This window comes from Panicum virgatum, chromosome 3K, assembly GCF_016808335.1.
Source record: "Panicum virgatum strain AP13 chromosome 3K, P.virgatum_v5, whole genome shotgun sequence".
NCBI classification, from domain to species: domain Eukaryota; kingdom Viridiplantae; phylum Streptophyta; class Magnoliopsida; order Poales; family Poaceae; genus Panicum; species Panicum virgatum.
In genome coordinates this window covers 45,800,445-45,818,891 of record NC_053138.1, presented here as the reverse complement: position 1 = coordinate 45,818,891, position 18,447 = coordinate 45,800,445, and the positions used below count along the sequence as shown (strand labels likewise).

General features: G+C 44.5%; 1 protein-coding gene across 1 annotated transcript; it reads right to left on the bottom strand.

The window, feature by feature from the left end:
• Window positions 1-3,333: 3,333 nt before the first annotated feature.
• LOC120699343 (E3 ubiquitin-protein ligase UPL1-like) lies at window positions 3,334-18,036 on the bottom strand. The gene is made up of 17 exons (XM_039983306.1): window positions 17,862-18,036; window positions 17,538-17,676; window positions 16,105-16,200; window positions 15,815-16,018; window positions 9,182-15,704; window positions 7,999-9,077; window positions 7,623-7,913; window positions 7,341-7,548; window positions 6,983-7,236; window positions 6,621-6,895; window positions 5,177-6,281; window positions 4,951-5,097; window positions 4,769-4,849; window positions 4,445-4,670; window positions 4,218-4,357; window positions 4,011-4,117; window positions 3,334-3,892 (listed from the first exon to the last, which is right to left on the bottom strand). Exons 2-17 carry the CDS (start codon window positions 17,643-17,645, stop codon window positions 3,790-3,792), a joined length of 10,947 nt encoding a protein of 3,648 aa, XP_039839240.1. The 5' UTR covers window positions 17,646-17,676; window positions 17,862-18,036; the 3' UTR covers window positions 3,334-3,789.
• Between the last annotated feature and the right edge of the window lie 411 nt (window positions 18,037-18,447).

The following is an 18,447-nucleotide window of genomic DNA, read 5'->3' as shown; positions in this document are numbered from 1 at the left end:
GAAATTGAGGAGCTCCGGAGTAATAGCCTTGGATTATATTCAGATGACTAAAAATCCGGCAGGTCAATTCATAAAGTGTCTTTCACGAAATGTGATATGCTTCCTTGGAATTGGGCTTGAGACCCATGTGAGTCATTCTGTAGTGGTAACTTGTCTTACCTGACCGGAGATCCCGTGAATTAGGATGGTGCAGTAAACTATAGTCTGATTGAGAGGAGAGAATTTTTGTAAAAGGCTTTCCATGTGTAAGGTGCTTTCTCAGGATGGTTTATATCTTAAGGTGCTTTCTCAGAATTTTTGTAAAAATCTTTCCATGTGTAATTTATGCTTAGTATCTTGGCTATTTAGATCCAAAACGAGTTTCATTTAGTTTCTTGATCCTTCCATCACCTGCAGTTAGGTCTATAGTCTAATTATATTTAAACTCACCAGTTCAGGTTTTTAGCCAAGAAAATGGCAACATAAGGAATTTTTTCATGATTTTTTGGTATTTTTCCCACAAGTAAAATAATTTCTAGGCATTTATGAATCTATTTTTGATTTTTAAATCAGAGAAAATCGCAGAAGCATGGTAAAACAATAAAAACTTCATTGGAGCGATATCTAAGCATGCTGGACCAAAAAAATCACCAACATGCCATTTGAGCTACTGAATAGTAGATAGTAGTATTAATAGATCTTAGCACTTCCGTCACGTAGTAATCTATTAATAGCAATACCTATTTTTCAATAGCTCAAATGGCATGTTGGTGATTTTGCTGGATCCAGCATGCTTAGATATGACTCTAGTGAAATTTTCACTATTTTACCATGTTTTTGTTATTTTCTGTAATTTAAAAACTTAAAATAGATTTGTAAATGCCTAGAAATTATTTTACTAGTGGAAAAAATACCAAAAATTCACGAAAAAAATCATTTATGTCATTGTTATCTTGGTTAAAAATCTAAACTGATGCGTTTGAATATAATTAGACTATAGACCTAACTGCAGGTGATGGAAGAGTAAAAAAGTAAACGAACCAAATAACCAAGGTCAAGAGAAATGGGGCCCAAAAACTAAGCACAACTTTTTTAGAGCCAAGAAAATAATTCTCTCATTGAATACTGGTATATCCAAGAGGGAATGAGAGCATTTTTTAGTATGGCTTGAATTATTGGCGGATTGTTGAAATTTATGGGCTTGGCCCATTTTATTCTTATGCCATGAAAGAACTAAAATCCCACTAATAAATATTAGGAAATCATGTAATTAATTTCATACGGATATTTGAAATGGATCTCAACCGACTCGAATAGTGGATCATATGTATACTACTTGTGAAGCCAGTACGAGATTAGCGAGCCACGCCGCACCGAGGCCGAGACGCGGCTCGGCTCAGACTCAGGCAGGCTGGTCTGGTGAGGTGAGGAACCTTTTGTTATTGAATGCAATTAAAATGTGTCCAAAATTGCCTAGTTCTGTAACAGATTACTCAGGACGTAGTCGAGGTTAATGTCCGTGCATCGGATCGGAACCACACTCTTTGACTTTTCAAATTTGTCATCTGCATACACAGACACTCTAATGTTCAAGCTTCACCCCCGTAGTTTGCTACCTCTAGGACCCCCCGCAACGGCTCAACGAAGAATGATAACGGATCTCCCTGGCGTAGTCCCCTGCTGTGTGCTGGATTGGTTCATTAGGAACACCCGTGAGGAGGTGCGGAGCAGAGCAGCTATCCTCGCCCTCCATCTCGGCGGGAAGCCAAGCCGTTCTAAAAGCGTCAGCAGATAATCCCACCTTTTACGGTTACGGAGAAAAGCTTTTGCAATGTCTAGCTAGGTGGAGCGCAGGTGTTTTTGCGCGATGGAAGCGTCTGGCCATGTTACGCACTGTCAAAAAATTACACGCAAATTGTGGAAAGCATTAGCCACTCCTATGACATCAAGCTTTATTATTTCCTAGCATGTCTCGAAAAATGCCCCTGTAAATCCATCTAATCCGGGAGCTTTATCTGTAGGAATTTTTCGCTTTCGAAAAGTGCCTCTTCCTCAGCATGTGAAGATCCGGCCTTCTCCTGGACTGCTCATAAAATTCTTGAAATGGCAGCCCACTCTGCTCCATTTAAGGCATTTGAATGTGATTCTTGTGCCTCCTGTCATTTATCTTTTGGTGGGAAAATTGTGTGTTTGCGTCTCCTAGCTTTAGGTGGGTGATGCGCGATGCTTTGCCTTCTGTAACCCTCGACGACAGCCAGCCTATAGATGGCCAAAGGTGCAGCCCGCACTAACAGTATTCGACATGACCCTTTGGCCTGACACTACTTGGCACTGAGCCTTAGTCGTGCCGTGTCATGCCGGCACTATGTGCCGGCTCCTTGGCCTAGACACGAATAGCTCGCCGTGTCATGCTGACCCACCGCCCGGCGGTCTCCACTGCCGCTAGGTCGCTATCACCAAAGGTCAAGGGGATGACGGGTGCGGGGACGCCGCGACCTCGGCGGCCAAGGCAAGGGGCTGGGAGGCCACGGCGAGGGGTGGGGGAAGGCCCCGATGGCTGGGAGGCAGGACGGCGACGGTGCCACCACGGCGGCGGGGAGGCGGGACCCAACGGCGCGCGGCTTGGAGAGGGGAGGACAGGCCGCACTATGCGCATGGGGATGAGGCGCGCTGCGTGCGAAGTGAGGGAGAGGATAGAGTGGTGGGTTGGCGGCTGATTGTAAGAGAGGAAGAAGAGAACCTAGAGTTTGAGAGTGGTGAGAAGTATATATATGAGTGGTCGTGGGCTAGACCCGTGCCCACACCGTGCCGACTGTTAGTCGTGCCATGCTAGTGGCGGCACTGTGCGATGTGGTTTCAGCCCACACACTATACTACAACTGTGTCATGTTGACATTGGCACTAAACCCACTGTGTCCGGTCGTGTTGCCTGACACAGCCCATTTGATCATCTATAGCCAGCCCCATCACACGCCACTTCAGTTTACGTCTCCACTCGATCTCATTAGTTTCTATTCTGTGTCAAATCTTTTTTTTTAAGAAATTAGCTGTGTCAAATCTAAGAATGATCTCATTAGTTTCTATTCTGTGTCAAATCTTTTTTTTTAAGAAATTAGCTGTGTCAAATCTAAGAATGACATCAGAAACCACAAGGAACTGCATCTTCTCATCTAGGAAGAAACTATTCCTCTAGGCTCCAAGATACTTGGTCTTGCCCCTAGCTTATGGTACAGCCGATGGAAAGGGTGCTCAATGTGAGCATTCCATGCATTTGTGACGGTTTCAAATAAGCGCGGCAATTTTGGCCAATGGCTTTCACGAACCCTCTTAATTATACGAAACATGGCAGACGGATTATCAGGGGTAAGGCAACTTGCATTCGATAATGTTCTCGTTACACCGATCTATGCCCCCGAAAGACAAACGTGAAAAGCGACAAAGTAAAACCAAAAACCCTTCTGAGCCAAGTCCAATGTAACAAGGCGACAACTATTAATGGGGGCAACGGCCGAAAAAAACGGCCCAAAAGGGTAAAAAGAATATTATGGACATCAGATAGTCGCCATCTCTCAACACTGCCGCTCCTCAATGCACAATCTTCAATCCGGGGCATCTCCTTACATCACGGCCGTCTCCCCAACGATCAATTTGCAAGTACCTCCAGGGACAGGTGCCATCACTTGGTGTCGGCAACCAGTGGAGTTAAGAATGCGGAAAAAGGTCACCACATGTCCTGCTCTCCTGTTGCAAATCTCACAGTATCTGTACAGCCTCCCCCAACTGGGCACAAACATGCGCGGGGATGACCGATTAGCCAAATCCAAAACCTTCATTTGCCTCATGGATCGCCAACAGTAACCTCTCCTGGAGCTGCTCTTTGGATGTGTACTCAGGCAAGTCTAGCTGGTTAAAGCTGTAGTCAGCAAAGGTAACCAAGTGTTAGTAAATACTGGACATAATTGTGACTGCCAAAGGGCCAAGTTTTTTCTTCATATTAAAGTGATATGAAACCAAATGAGTAAATAGGTTACCAAGTATGAGCCGAAGGAAGATGGTTTGTGCTGCCGTAAGCCTTGTGTATCTGAAACCGTTGTGGCCCAGAGATTCCTTGCAGTGCACTGAAACCTTCTAATGGTACCTACAGTTCAATTCGAGATGTAAGCACAAGCGCACAACACATGGATGTGCCATCATAGATTCCAATGTGGCAGGAATCATGGAAGTGACTGTCAGCATACCTTTGAAGTGCCGGTCACAAACTGGAGGAACCGAGCTTTGTCTTCTTTGCTGAACCCTTGAACGATTTCCCAGAACCACTGAATTACCGGAGAGGCTATGCTGTAGCCAGAATATTCTGTATTTGCTTTCAAATCGTCCACTGAAAACAAAACAGACAAAACAGGAAGTTAGATCCAATGCATGCAAAAGTACACTATTATAACTCCAACGAATTTGTAAAACTTACAGTCAATATCTGGAAGACCACTAATTAGAAGTTCAAGCTCTTTGTCATTGAAAATAGATATCAGCTCCCGTGGAATGAGTTCATTAAACCCTTCCAGGAAGGCATTAATCTGAGGCCTTATTGCAGTGGTCAAACGATGCTCTACTACCCGATCAACATATTCATGCTTATTCTCCTCAGTTACCCTGATGTTACGCCCTCCAGGAATCAACTCACAATCAGTGACCTGCAAAAATAACATAGGACTTAGCTTGTAAAAAAGACAAGACCACAGGTTCCCCATGACACACAGACGCAAGGGAGGGAAGGGAGGGAGGGAGGTACCTCTGCCTTCTCATACAGTATCAGCTTCTCTTCGTCTGCATCCATGCTAAAGGTGAGATCCAAAACATCACTTATGTCATTCTGCACAACGAAAAAAGCGACAAAGTTACAACTAAATGATCAACTGTCCCAAAATTTACATGGAACATGCTACGTAACCTGCATAGACAGAAAAAATGTACCTCAAGCATCCATTTCAAATTCTTGTAGTATGCAGGATCAATGGCTTCAATGTCATGGTATGTAACCTTGGCACCAAGTATGTGTTTGTAGAAAGATCTAGTAAAATGGGCATCTAAAAGCTGACCATCGAAGAGAGCTTTGCCAACCTGGTAGAATTTAAACTTCAGAAACTAGAATAATATTCATATAATGTAAAAGCATATGTCTAGGGCCACCATAACTCACCACTCGTCCAACAAATTTGAAGTATGAGAGATGCTCAGTTTGATATACAGAGTTAGGATTCGGTTGAAACGTCAAATCATTCCCCACCGTCGTAAATAAAAGGGCACCCTTGTCAAAAATGACTCGTGACAGTGACTGGTACCACTCCCTTGTCAGCCCACCAGCATCAATTCCTTCTTCTCCTTGAAAATGAACAGTGAGCCTACCCTTCAACTCCTGAGGTGAGCGCATCCTAAGCTGATTATATGAGTCCTCAAGAATATACGCCCGGCGCACAGAAATTCTGACAGGACTATGATGATGATCATGCTGATGCTTGATTTTAGACCGGAAATATGCACGTTTATTGTCAAAATCAATCAGGCGAGGAATTTTCAGCATCAGCGAGAATGACTTCTCCAGCAACCCAGGGTTTTGGCGGATGAATGCATTCAACAATCTTCTGTGCTTCTCTGAGAATTTCACAAAAGCATTTTGTTTCTCATCAAGACTGGCTTGACCGCTAGATCTCTGCCCACCACTAGATGTTGAAGCATCTTCCATATCTGAAGTTGAAGCCTCTTGTACAGCATCAGGTTGCCCAGGACGCAACTTTTCACATGTCACAAAAAATGATTCTATATATGGTAATATGTTTTGGGTTCCTGCAGGCAATGGAGGTGCTACACCTGTTGCTAATGTAGGTGCATTTGCAGAAGCAGGACTTAGGTTTGATGCATACTCTGAAGAACTTTCTATTTTGCTTATGCAGTTGCTCAACTCCAACCATAAAGCATCCAATGCTGTATTAATTTCAGATATCTGGGAAACTGCATCTGAGTGATCTTTTTCAGCAGGAAGCTCAGGATCCTTTTTCTCCTGAAGAGTAGTGACAAGAGAACTCAAAGCCTGCACAACTCTAAGAATTGCAGTTCCATTGGCTGATGAAGAGCTAAGAAGAGCCTTTTCAGAATTCTCATACAAGCGAAGCTCCTTCATTGCACAAAGTGTCAAATTTTGCATTGAACGTGCAAGCTCGTTTATGAAGTGGCAACAGAAGAAAGGGGCCAGGGCCACAATCTTTTTCAACACTTCCGCTACAAGGAGATAGGCGTTGTCTGACAATCTGAAATGACAAAGGATGATACACAACCACGTTAGGTAATAAAACAGATTACAGGGAAACAAAAAACAGGTGCAAGATATTTGATACAGTAAATGGTCAACAAACAAAAACAGGTCCAAAGAACATAATAAGTGTACGTCACATGTTTTAACATGAAAAACGAAGGAAGTATGGTGCATGTTATAACAGCAAATAAGAAAAAGAAACAGATCAACCAATGAAAAGGTAGGTTCAAAAAGTATTCAACATTAGGCTAATTACGATAATATAGTAGCCAATAAGATAAATAACTTGTTGCATGTATCACTGAAGAGATTCACGTAAGAACTAAGATCATACCCATCATGCGCAAGTAATGAACATAGCAACCGAAGCTCTGGTTGAGGAAGACTTTGCAAAACAGCTTGCAGGTTATTTTCATTATCAACAGCAGAAGTTTTGCTAGTATCCTCAGTATTTGACTTTGATCCAGATGATTCAGAAACATTGGTATTATCTTGACCATCTGGTACTGCATTCTCTGGTCCAGAAGGCTTCTCAGATGACGCTTCCAATCTAGCTTGATTAATTTGATTCTCAGCGTTCAGCATGACAACTTCAAGAAGGTTTAGTAGCTGCACATGTTGCCAAAGGCTAAGTAAATTGGGGAAAGGTTAAAATAGATATGCCCGCAATAAAAGAAACAAGGAAAAATCATTCACCTGTTCAAGATGAGCTACACTTCTCATATAAAGGGGCTGGTTCAACAGAGTTAACAGCAGAACAGGTGCAAAAGCTTTCTGTTCTTCACTATCTTCTACAACAGCCTTGCCACGCCTCTGATCAAGTGCTTCAGTGCGGCATCTTGATGGGGATGGGAATTCAAGAAAGATTAGGAGTTTAGCAACATTTGGATGACTTCTTGCCAAGTATGTCAACGTTTCGAGCACACGACGCGAGACTAATGGAGGCACACCTGTTTATAGCAACAAAGGTAATGCATTCATATACACTGCAACTTCAAGCACGGAAAATTAGGCACTTGCCAAAAAAAGCAAAGAAAGGTGAAGACTAAATTACCATCTGAAGATTGAGGACGTGAATATGTGATATTTGCATGGCATCCATATAACCTAAATGGCGGCTCAGTTCCATCTATTGATTTCTTTGAAGTACCCTGCAGATCAAGCATAAGCATGTCGACCAGAATTTGAACCAAGGACTTTCTGCTGTCCCTGTGAGCACAAAGGTTCAGGAGAAGCCGCTGCAGTTGACCCTTGTATAGAGGCTGTAAATTATAAGAGACAATTACATCAGTATTACATAACAAAGCAGATCTCATAGAAGAAACATTAATATTACCTGAACAACTCGAAGCAACCGAATAAGAGCTTTAAGGGCATCCTCATCAACAAGAGGAGCACCTTCAGTCTCAATTGGCTTGCTAGTTGATCTGGAGGGATCACCATTTCTGTCAAGGCCTGCTGCCATTATTTCACGCCGAGAGGATTCACCTCTCCTGTTCCTGGAGTTCATACCAAAAAGGGAGCTACTGTGATACCGATGAGCAAATCTCTCCCTTAACATGTTTGCTTCGGCAACAAGTGCAGGTGTGAGTGTAGCTAGTAGTGTGTCCGGAGATGTCAAAAGCACCTGCAATTAGAATATGTAAAGAGACCATGAGAAACCCGTTAGAGCAAAATGTTCATATTGGGACCGATAATGAAACTAACTATACCTCTTCACGAATTTCTGAGGGGAATGTCGCAATAATTGAAACAGCATCCATTTCAACTGGCTGCCCTTCTAATTCTTGTGATTGTTGTTGTAACCTTTGGGCACGTTGTTGAGCTAGCACCTCTTCCCGTATATCAGGGGGAAGTGCAGCAAGGAATTCGGGATCAATATCTCCATCATTCTGAGGTTGGTCATTAGAAGTCTGAGCCACCTGATTTTGACGGGAAGAAAGAACTTCAGCTCGCAAGTCCTCAGGAAGAGCCTCCAAAAATGTAGGATCAATTGAGTCAGCATCTGCTGCTCTAGCAGGCTCCTGATTGCCCTCATTAGCATTCTGATCAGGTTCTTGGTTTGGATTTTGAGGAACCTCACTAACACTCTCCAAAGATATATCTCTGCTGCCTACTGGGACAGCGCTACCCGATGGCCTTCGTGGCCGAGCAGTTGCTTGCATATCACCCAAAGGTAGCCGATCTGAAGCACCTGAAGCCCCATGCCGGTCACCGTCATCATGTCCTTCAACACTTCCTATTTCAACCTCTAAGCTTCTGAGGCTCTCCCCTAAAGTAGCACCGCTGCCACTGCTTGCTTGGCTGACTGCTTCCACATCACGTGCTACAGCATCACTGCGTTCATACTGCATCTCTGTAGCATGCTCACTTGCATTGGACACATCTCTTTGAAGCGCATCACAGTCAGGAGGTGCAGGCTCAGCACTTTCAGATACATCTGCAGGGTTTACTGTATTTTCATGGTTCTCATTTTGTTCGGCTGGTGCTTCTTCCCTTGCCTCAGCTTCTGATACATTGGTGGGCTGCGCATTCTCTTGAGGAGCAGCACCAGGTGTCCTCTGGACTTCAGGCTGTTCAGGTGTGGGTCGCCTCAGATGAGAGATCAGCAATTCTTCAATGCCTTCAGGTACTGCTGGGGCAGTGGATCCACTGCGTTGTGGACTGTCATCCAGCCACATATTGAAACGGTGTCCATTCCGTCCACTTCGCAAGCTGCGGAATATAGCATCCAAACGGGAGGAGCTACTTTCATGGTTCCGATCAGAGAAAGCCATCTCAACCAGATTTTCTGGAAAAAAAATATGAATCAGCAACGTATGCCAGACTTGGCATTAACAGGACAGTAGAATTATTTAGATAATAATCTAGTAGGTTCATAGATGAAACAGATACCTGGTTGCCCTTGATGTGGAAGGTTCAAAATCGAAGAAGGCTCTTCAAGAAGCGGGTGATCAAGAACGCCATGATCACTTCCTCTGCCAAGAAGATTGTATATGGAGGTACTCCGGCCTTGCCTTCTTGTACCAAAAATGTCCAGAGGCATCACACGCAGTGTATCCCCAGCCAAATTGTTGTTCCCACCGAAAACTTCTATGTGGTCAAACACATTAATTCCATTAATCCCCTCCTCCAGGCGAAGGATGACTCCTTCCTCATCCTCGTCTTCATCATCATCTTCTTCTAACAGGTCCTCATCAAATTCTTCTTCATCCATTTCACGATCATCCTGATCTGTGTCGGGATGAGACATCTGATGGGCATCATCTTCCTCCAGATTGTTATTCTCCTCATCCTCATCTTCATCTTCATCATCTTCATCAACCTCATCCCCATCATCAGCTGACATATCTTCATCAGTGTCTTCATCGTCATCAGCCATATCATCCTCTCTGTTGCGTGGAATTTCAAATCTGATTTCCATTGTGGATTCATTACCAGTTCCATCTTCAGCCATCTCATGCATAAAATCATCTTCACCATCACGAGCAAAGCCTCCATCCATATCACGATCATGATCCATCTCATCTTCTACTGAATCTGAACTTTGTGAAGTTTGAACTGCATTAAATGCTTCCCTGTCATCAGTAACCATTTCTGTGGGCTGAGAAGTTGTGTCAAGAGCCTGAAACCTATTAGATGATGAATCCACATTGTTGCTGTCAGAGGTTATCTTTGATGAATTCTCTCCTTTTGCATTAAGATCTGCTGAATGGACATGTTCCTTAGTGACCACTTCCAGGGCCTTCACAATTGCAGTAACAATCTTCGCTGAATCAGGGTGATCCAAATCAAGAACTTGAAGGGTTCTCGATAACGATTGAACAAGACCAACTTCAACAAATGTAACTGCGGATTCTGCTGATAACGAGGAGCCAGTTGGTGAGCGGGCTGACAGAATATCATTGAGCAAATCAACATACGCATTCAGCCTTGATACAGGAGCTTTGTAAGCCGTAGAAGAGTCAGTGAAATCAAGAAATATACTACAGATTTCAGAAAATATCCTTTTCCGGCCCTCAGCAGAACGAATAGATGAAGCCACCAAAAATTGATTAGCCCTCATTGCCAATTTATACCTCCAATCTCCATCAGTTTTCCTATCTTTCTTTTGCTTTACAGCATGAGGAAGGAAGTGCTGCAAGATATGGGTAAAGATACCACCACTGATTAGACCAGCACCTGGTCGATTAGGACCATGCATATTGCTCAGGTCAGCATCATGACGAAGAACAACTTGAATGGATGACGCATAAGTTAACAATACATCTGTCAGCAGCTTAAGGACAAATGCACTCTTGGCAAGGGATGCAGTAGCCTCTTGGACAGCATGCTTGCTCTCTTCAGATGCAACAGCCACAGCTTTCCCTTTCCCTTTTGCAGAACTGCAGTCAATATCCATGTCTGACGATGAGGCAGTACCAGAAACAACATCAGCTTGATCCTCTGATCGGGGTGGTGGAACAAAGGACATAACCAAATCTAAGAGATGCTCTATAACAGTGACAAAGCTTTGTGGTGGCTTGCGGTGAGGTTTCACATTCCTTGCATTCAAATCAGGCTGTTTCCCTTGAGCACTTGCAGGTGATCCTGCAGCTATGTCCCCTGATGTTACCTTCGTGGCTGCACCTGTTGCTTTATCCTTATCAGCTGGCTTATCCTTGTCCTTATCTTTCTCCTTGCTCCTTTCTTTCTCACGATCCTTCAAAAGAACAACATATGGTCTGTCTCCAACCATCTCAATCTGGCACACAGCTTGGGCCGCTTTCATAAATATCACTGGGTCCCGATATACAACAAATGCCAAATTCTGTACAAAATTGCGTGGAGTAACCCTGGGATTTGCATGCCTATTAGCAGCTGTGACAAGACTGTGACGTATCTCTAATTCCATTGCTTGCTGAAGTGTGTGAGGATCCTCCAAAATATGACGAATGATTGTAGAAGCCACATTGTTGAATCCAGAAAACAAGCTACTTGTCGGCAATGACAGCAAGGCATTCAGACCACCAGACTCAAGAAAACAAATTGCAGCTGCATGGACTTTTGTCAGTGTAGCACAGAGCTGAAGAATAGCATGCATAGAAGCAGAAGGCAACTGTTTTTCAATGCACTTGCCACAGATCTTCAAAAGTTTCTTTTGGTCTTCCAGGTCCAGCAGCCCAACACTTGACAAAGATTCTGAATCCTTTTTCTTGTTGTCATCAATCACAAGTGATGTTTTCATGTTAGAATTTTCCTTTTTCAGGACATCTAGCTCTGTAACATCTGGCAACTTCGGTTCCACCTGGAGCATTCGATCAACAGAAAGAAAACATGAAGTCACCCAATTTGGAACCTCAGCCACCTCACTTTCCCTAGGTCCCAACTCCCAGCTACTAAGCAGATCCAAAGCAACCTTCACAAGACCTGCCTTTGAGGCAACTTCACGGGCAGCAGTATCTCCATGGAGAATCAAAGCAAGAACATGAAAAAGAGCAGACAATGTAGTATCCTTTAAAGACTCAGATGCCATCACACACTGTTTCAGATTATCAATCAAATATGTTAGCACCTTCACTCGGTTTTGGCCATCATTCTGAGAGCTGATGGTGACAAGCATATCCCTGACAGGGAAAGCTAAGGCTTCCTTTGTCTGAAGAAGTCGAAGACATGAATATAATATTTCATCTATGGGAGGCAGCTGAACTGTTTCTTCTTCCAGCTCAAGATCATTGGACGTACTATCTTCCTCTTGTGCAGATGAATCAGAATTCCCAAGAGACATTGCAAGCGCCCGAGCTAGTTCATCATCCTCCTCTTGTGGTTCCTCTGGGTGTGAGAATAACCAATCAGTTGCGATTTCAACACTGTTCGTTCCAACCTGTCTCAATGCTTCTTCAGCCCTGGCACGAGAGAACCCCATCTCTACAATCAGTGAAATTGCATTCTCATCAGGGGGTGGACCAGCTAAACGAGCACTACCATTGCCAACAGTGTTTTTCACTTCCACCCCAGTGCAAACATGCCTCATGATGGATGTGACTGAACTGATCAACTCAATGTTGCATTCTGGAAACTGGGGGTGGGCCCAGATGGGAAGAACTGTCTTCAACACCTTTGACTGAAGCAACTTCATAAACCTCTCAGCATCTTGTGGAAACCTGACAGATCCATTAAAGATAGGCTGCTCAAGTAATTGTCTAGTAGATGAGGAGAGAATAAATGATGAGGTCACAAGATGGTCCATAACTGCCCCATAGCTGGAGAGGGGACCATAAATCCAAGAAAAATCTGTCTCCTTTCCATCCTTTCCAGTTTTACTATCTGTGTCCATAGGTGAAGATGGTGGCCTGCTCATCGTGAAGAGCAACTCACTGGTAGCTTGAAATGTGGTCAGGATTGCCTGAATTACACCACGACAATAAAACGAATTCACCATAATTGGATTACAGGATTCTGGCCGGTCCATTAATATTCCATCAATGAACTCAACCACCTTTCCAAGATATCGGCACTTTGTGGTAACAGTGATCTCTTTCTCAGAACTTACTGAGTGCCCTTCAAAATTGAGGTGCTCCAACACAATCGAAGCAATATTCCCAGCAACAGATATAACAGATGGAGATAAATTAACAGGACTGTTTTCTCGACGAGATGTCAGCAGCATTGCTTTCCCGAGCTCCATAAAAAGATGGTTAATATGGTACGAGAGAGACCTCATCATGTCACAGCAGGAGGAATGCTCAGATTTTTTCTTATCCTCTTCTGATCTTGCACTGGCATTTGCATCAGATGAACTGGAAGACTGGTCCTGGGAACTTGAGGGCAATCCCTGGCTAGAATATCTATCAGAACCAACTCTCTGAGAGTCACTACCAGCCCGGCCAATGTCACGGTAGATATTAATGAGGTCAGACACCTGAGACTCTATGTTCCACCCAGAGCCCCTTCGCCTTAAAAGTGGATCAAGATATTGCCTGAAAGAAGTGTATCTGCTATCATCAATGTCGCCGGCAGATGAGTCAGGCTGCTGGGCTTCAGATGCCGAAGAAGGTTTACTGGCTTCAGAATCGATCTTGTTTTCTTCAAAAAGCGCAATTTTGCAAAGCACTTCCCGGTGCATTCGTCCAATATCTTCCAGGACCTCCCTGCTGGCATCTCCAAATTCTGAGAGCAAAGCATTCATCCAACGATTATCTTTTGAAGCAGCTAGGAATAGCAGAAATTCAACAACAAATAGAGATGGGATCGCTCCTTTTTCTAACTTGGACACCTCAATTGAACTAGAAACTTTATTAAGTTCCACCAATGCGCTCTTCAAATGCTCCCTTAAAGATGAGCAAAATGCACGTGCAAGTGGAGTAGAGTGATGCTGAGTAAAGCCCTTGAACACCATCGTGCTATGCAAAGCAATAGGCATCCCTCCAGATGACTGTGTAATGCTAGGCCTCAAAAGGAGTGTCAAAAGAGCCTGGAGACCTCCCTTTTCCACAAATAACCGGCAGGTTTCAGAGTTCTCCATTGTCCGATGCACCAGTACCATCACATGGAAAATGCTCAAATGAGAAAACTGTTCATCATTCATTGCCTCTGCACTGGAATCCATAGCACTGACCAAATCACGGCCTTCAACATCAGTTTCCATATCTGTTTTTTCTTCTTCGGAGATGACTGGTTCATTGCTTCTATCTTCCTGAGATGAACAGAGTTTGTTGATTATTTCAATGATGATGTCAACACCAGTACTTCTTAGGGATTGCACATGACGAAGAAGCTCCTCCACTGCATTAGCTAGAAGGACCACACCCTCATTCATTGGCATCAAGTATTTCCTGCTAGTGAAGGTGTCTACAAGAAAACGTAGTGCTGAAGTTTCCCTGACAGCCTCAAGTCCTTGGTTATTGAGGCAGATTGCCCCCAAGCCATTAGGAACACAGATAAGAGCTTTACATGATGGCACTACCCCAGCAGTCACTGATGACAGAAAAGCATCTGGAAGACCAAGTTCCTTCAAAGCAGGAAAGCATGTAGGATCTTTATGAATTATTTCGCTCATTACAGTAACTGCTGAAAAATAAATGTCACCCCCAAACTTCTCAACATTCTGAAATACAAGGGAAAGAGAGACAGGCAATGAATTATCTTGGGAGTTTTGAGAACGAGCAGGATTGCCAGGAGAGTACGTAGCAGAACCCAGAGCCTTTAGCAAAGCTTTAATCAATCGCTTCTGGGAGTACAGGTGATCCTCTTCTGATTTCACAGCATCAGTAACCATTGAATTATGACCATCAACAGTACCAATAACACGCTGCACTTCCACATGTAACCTCTGAGACAAGAGCTCTACACCACCCAAGTCCTTGAATAGAGAAACAGCAGGGCTGCTGTACTCCATCAGCTTTTGGAGAGTCTTCACTGCCAAACAGACAAGATGCATATGAGAAGGATCATTATCTTGCAGGAGAGGCAAGAGAGGAGGAACCATCCCTGAGCCTCTGACTGTAGTCCCGGAACTTGATGAAGACAGTACATGCAGCAGAAAAAATTGAAGAAGGGCATCCACAATTAGAGGAGCTGAGGTATCATTCGGGCTATTGAGTGATGATATTGCTTTCTGCAGGACACTGAGCAGCACCATACGATTTCCACCAGCAGAGATGATACTTGACCCACTCAATATCCTGGCACGCTCATGAGATGATGCATATGCTGCTAGTTGTGCTCCCAACGCTAGCATAGCCAGTGCACGGATGGGCCCAGGAACAAAATCTTCTGACCGAACAAGCCTGATTAACTCATTTATGTACTCTGGCTCATTTGTAAAGAAAGATGTGAGTTCATCATGAGCATCACTGGATTGCACCAGGACAATGAAGGAAAGAAGGCTTATGCGACTATACAGCCTACAAGTCCTTGCAGAATTGAAAGCACGGGCATATCTTATCCTTGTAAGCAATGCAAACCTGTGCTCTGGGGGCACATTGAACTTGTCCACACATTGCTTCAGTATGCTCAAGTCATCCTCTTTCTGAAGATGCATGTCCGGAATATGTATCACACATAAATTCGATGACTTGCTCTTGTCGCTAGTTTGGTCAGGATCTTGGGCAGGACCCAAATTATACTCAAAATGAAGAGTCGAACCAAGACGATGCTGTGCGCCATCATATGTGTTCTCCAAATCTGCTGGGAATAAGGTTAAGCCCTCCTGCTGAGTTCCTTCATTTGCCACAACACAAGAATACAAGCCTAGACCTTCCTCCTTGCTGCCCCATCCTTGGGCCAATGATAGAAGATGGGTGTTTATAGCTCCGCAGCTGATTAGCTTTCCATTCATATGCAACTTTGAAGGATTTATTTTAACCAAAGCAGCAAGCGTTTCCAAAGCTGCTACAACTATCTCAGGGTCTGACGATGCCAGGAGAAGCTTAAAATGCTGATAAAAAAACGAGAAACAAGTTAACATGATGCGAATAAAAAAAACATGGGTGGTTATAACTGGAATCTTCTAAAGAACAGGAGGTAACAGCACAAACAAACGCTCACCTCAAGCCCAGTAAAAGAACTTTTATTCTGGCAATTCTCCAAAACAATCTGCATTACTCTTAAAATTTTCAAGATGGTATTCTTTGGCAATGGATCAGCCTCGACCATATCATCAGATAAAAGAAGATCCTTCCTAGAAGAAATGTATGTCTTGAAATATGTGTCGAAATGCATAAATAAAGGCTTCCAGTGGTGGAAATTTCCCTGTAACCAGGTACCCAAAAGTAAGCAACTGCACAAGAGAAAGCAAATGAAAATATAAAATAGGCAGTATCTTTAGAGAAAGTCACCTTATTGAACTCCCAACGGAAGCCTGATAGTGGTATGGCAATGTCATGTAGTGGAATATTGATTACTCGATCAATAAACTCTTTGACGTTTGCAGGCTGCAATGCATAAATGCAGAACAATTTATCAGCAAAAGGTTGTTTCCAAAGGTGTGCCAAGGATCTTTAAGAAATTTTGCAAGTTATGACAGATGGTAAGAAACAGATGCATAGAAACTAATGTGTAGACTACACATATATTTTACAATACAGTACATTGTATGTGTGCATTTATGCGATGCAGTGGCTATGCAAGCTCGTTGAAGTGAACAAAACATGGAAGTTTGGTGAAACCAGTGACTATGCGCTTGCAAGGGGAAACACCTAGCTTGTCAGTGACAAAACAAGTATCCCTCAAACAACCAAAGTTCACTCTACAAAATGTGATCCTTATAGCTGAAAGTCAGATATAATATTAACGATGATGCGTGTTTCCATATTTTACCTTTCAAAAGTCAGTACAACAAGAACCAAAGTTGGCAGTAACTATAAGAATGTGGAACTAAAAGCAGAAACTCCCAAAATAAGTGCTAAAAGTAGGTAGAACTGTGGTATCAAGCAAGTTTCCTCACAAACAACTACAAAATTAGGTGAAGTACAAACAATAACGGTATGGAACGTTGTATTCAGTATATTATAGACATAACACTGATCATTGCAAAGAATAGGTGGCCAAACCACAAGCATACACAACCACATTGGCTAAAAACCACCCATAAGAACATGTGGGAGAAAATGATCATTATCACCATGGAAACATCAAACATTGATATGCTTTACGATTGCACCACAAATTTACAATGACTACTGGCCTCAAGCAGGTTCGTAATGCCATCAACCATAAAGTTGCAAGGTATGACATCTGTCCTGGCTCGTAAACTTTAGGTCGGGACAAATAATTGACTAAGAGCAATAAGGTGTGCCCAAAGTACAACAGCCCCCATAGCACTCAGTGAGAATTGCAATACTAAAACTCCTTAAACCTAGTATAGCAGCAAATGAAGTACATAGGGAGACAGACACCTCACTTAATAAGAAAGCTGAAACCACGGAGTATAACACTGAGACTAGAGCATCATCACAACGCCTACAGGAGAAAAGACTTCATAGAAGAACTGAAACACTACAGATTCTAACATCCAAACAAACATGGCACCTCTTCAAATAGCACTAACTACCCACCACCAGCCCACCTTAGGAGCCATCACAATTCACAAGCGAGACCCTCCACCCGAGCAACTAAACCCTAGCCCGCTATACCCAGAGACGACGATTTTACCAGAATCGGCAACGCCACGGCACATCCACACGCGCCCGCCCCCGATCAAAACCCTAGAACGAAGGACGGGAAACAAAGCAGCCCCGGAGTGGGGGGGGGGGGGGATAAGCGGACTCACCGGCTCGGACTCGACCTTGATCGCGGGCGAGACGGCGCGGCTCCCGGCCAGGATCTGCTGCAGGCGCAGCGGGAAGCTGGCCCTGTGCGCGGCCATGGCCGCCGCCATCTCCGATCGGGACCCCTCACCCGCGCGTCACCTGCGGAGAACCAAAAAAAACCCCACCGCGGGGAAACAATCAGCGGAAGTAGAGGATCAAAAACCCCCACTCGAAATCCCACGAAAACCCTAGCCCGCCCGGGGCCCGATCGCCGCCCGCCCGGGGCCGGGGAACAGCGATGGCGGCACGGCGGCGGGGGTAGGGGAGGGGGAGCGCGCGCGTACCTCTAGGGTTTTGGCGCGGCGAGGCACACACATCGGCCGCGGGGGAGGCCGGCGGCGGAGAAAGGGGGGGCTGGGGGATTCAGAGGCGGCGACGTGAGGGGGGAGAGGAGAGAGAGAGGGGTGTGCGGTGTTTGGTGTTTGGGGGGTGTGAAGAGGAAGAGGGGAGGAAACTTGGAGGAGGGTTGGGGTTGGGGGTCGCCTCGCTTTTTCTGAGGAAGGGAAAGGAGGCGCACCGGCGCTGCACGGTAGGTCACGGGCCCGGCGCGTGACGGACGGCGCGCTGGAGGGCCGGGGGGCCTGGGCTGGCTTGGATTGGATCGGTTGGATGGGTTGCCGCCTTGACGGGAAGGCCGGAAGGGTTGGGCATTGGTCGGTTGGATGGGTTGCCGCCTTGACGGCAAGGCCGGAAGGGTTGGGCAGTTTCCAGGGTTCAGGAGTCTTCTTTGGTTTTCCTTCGGGGGGAGGGAGGCTCGGAAGGTCGTGTGGGTTCGTTCGCTGCGGTGCCGGCCTTTTTTTCATTTTTATATTTAAAAAAATTAAAATTTTAAAAATATATGGTCGTTTCAAGAAATTTTAAAAATGGACT

Coding starts and splice junctions, on each gene's coding strand:
- LOC120699343 (XM_039983306.1), bottom strand. CDS start 17,645: ATGGCGGCGGCCATGGCCGCGCACAGGGCCAGCTTCCCGCTGCGCCTG. Junction 6,896..6,982: donor GTGTAGCTCATCTTGAACAG/GTGAATGATTTT, acceptor CAACATGTGCAG/CTACTAAACCTTCTTGAAGT. Junction 3,893..4,010: donor CTTCCTTCGGCTCATACTTG/GTAACCTATTTA, acceptor TGCTGACTACAG/CTTTAACCAGCTAGACTTGC.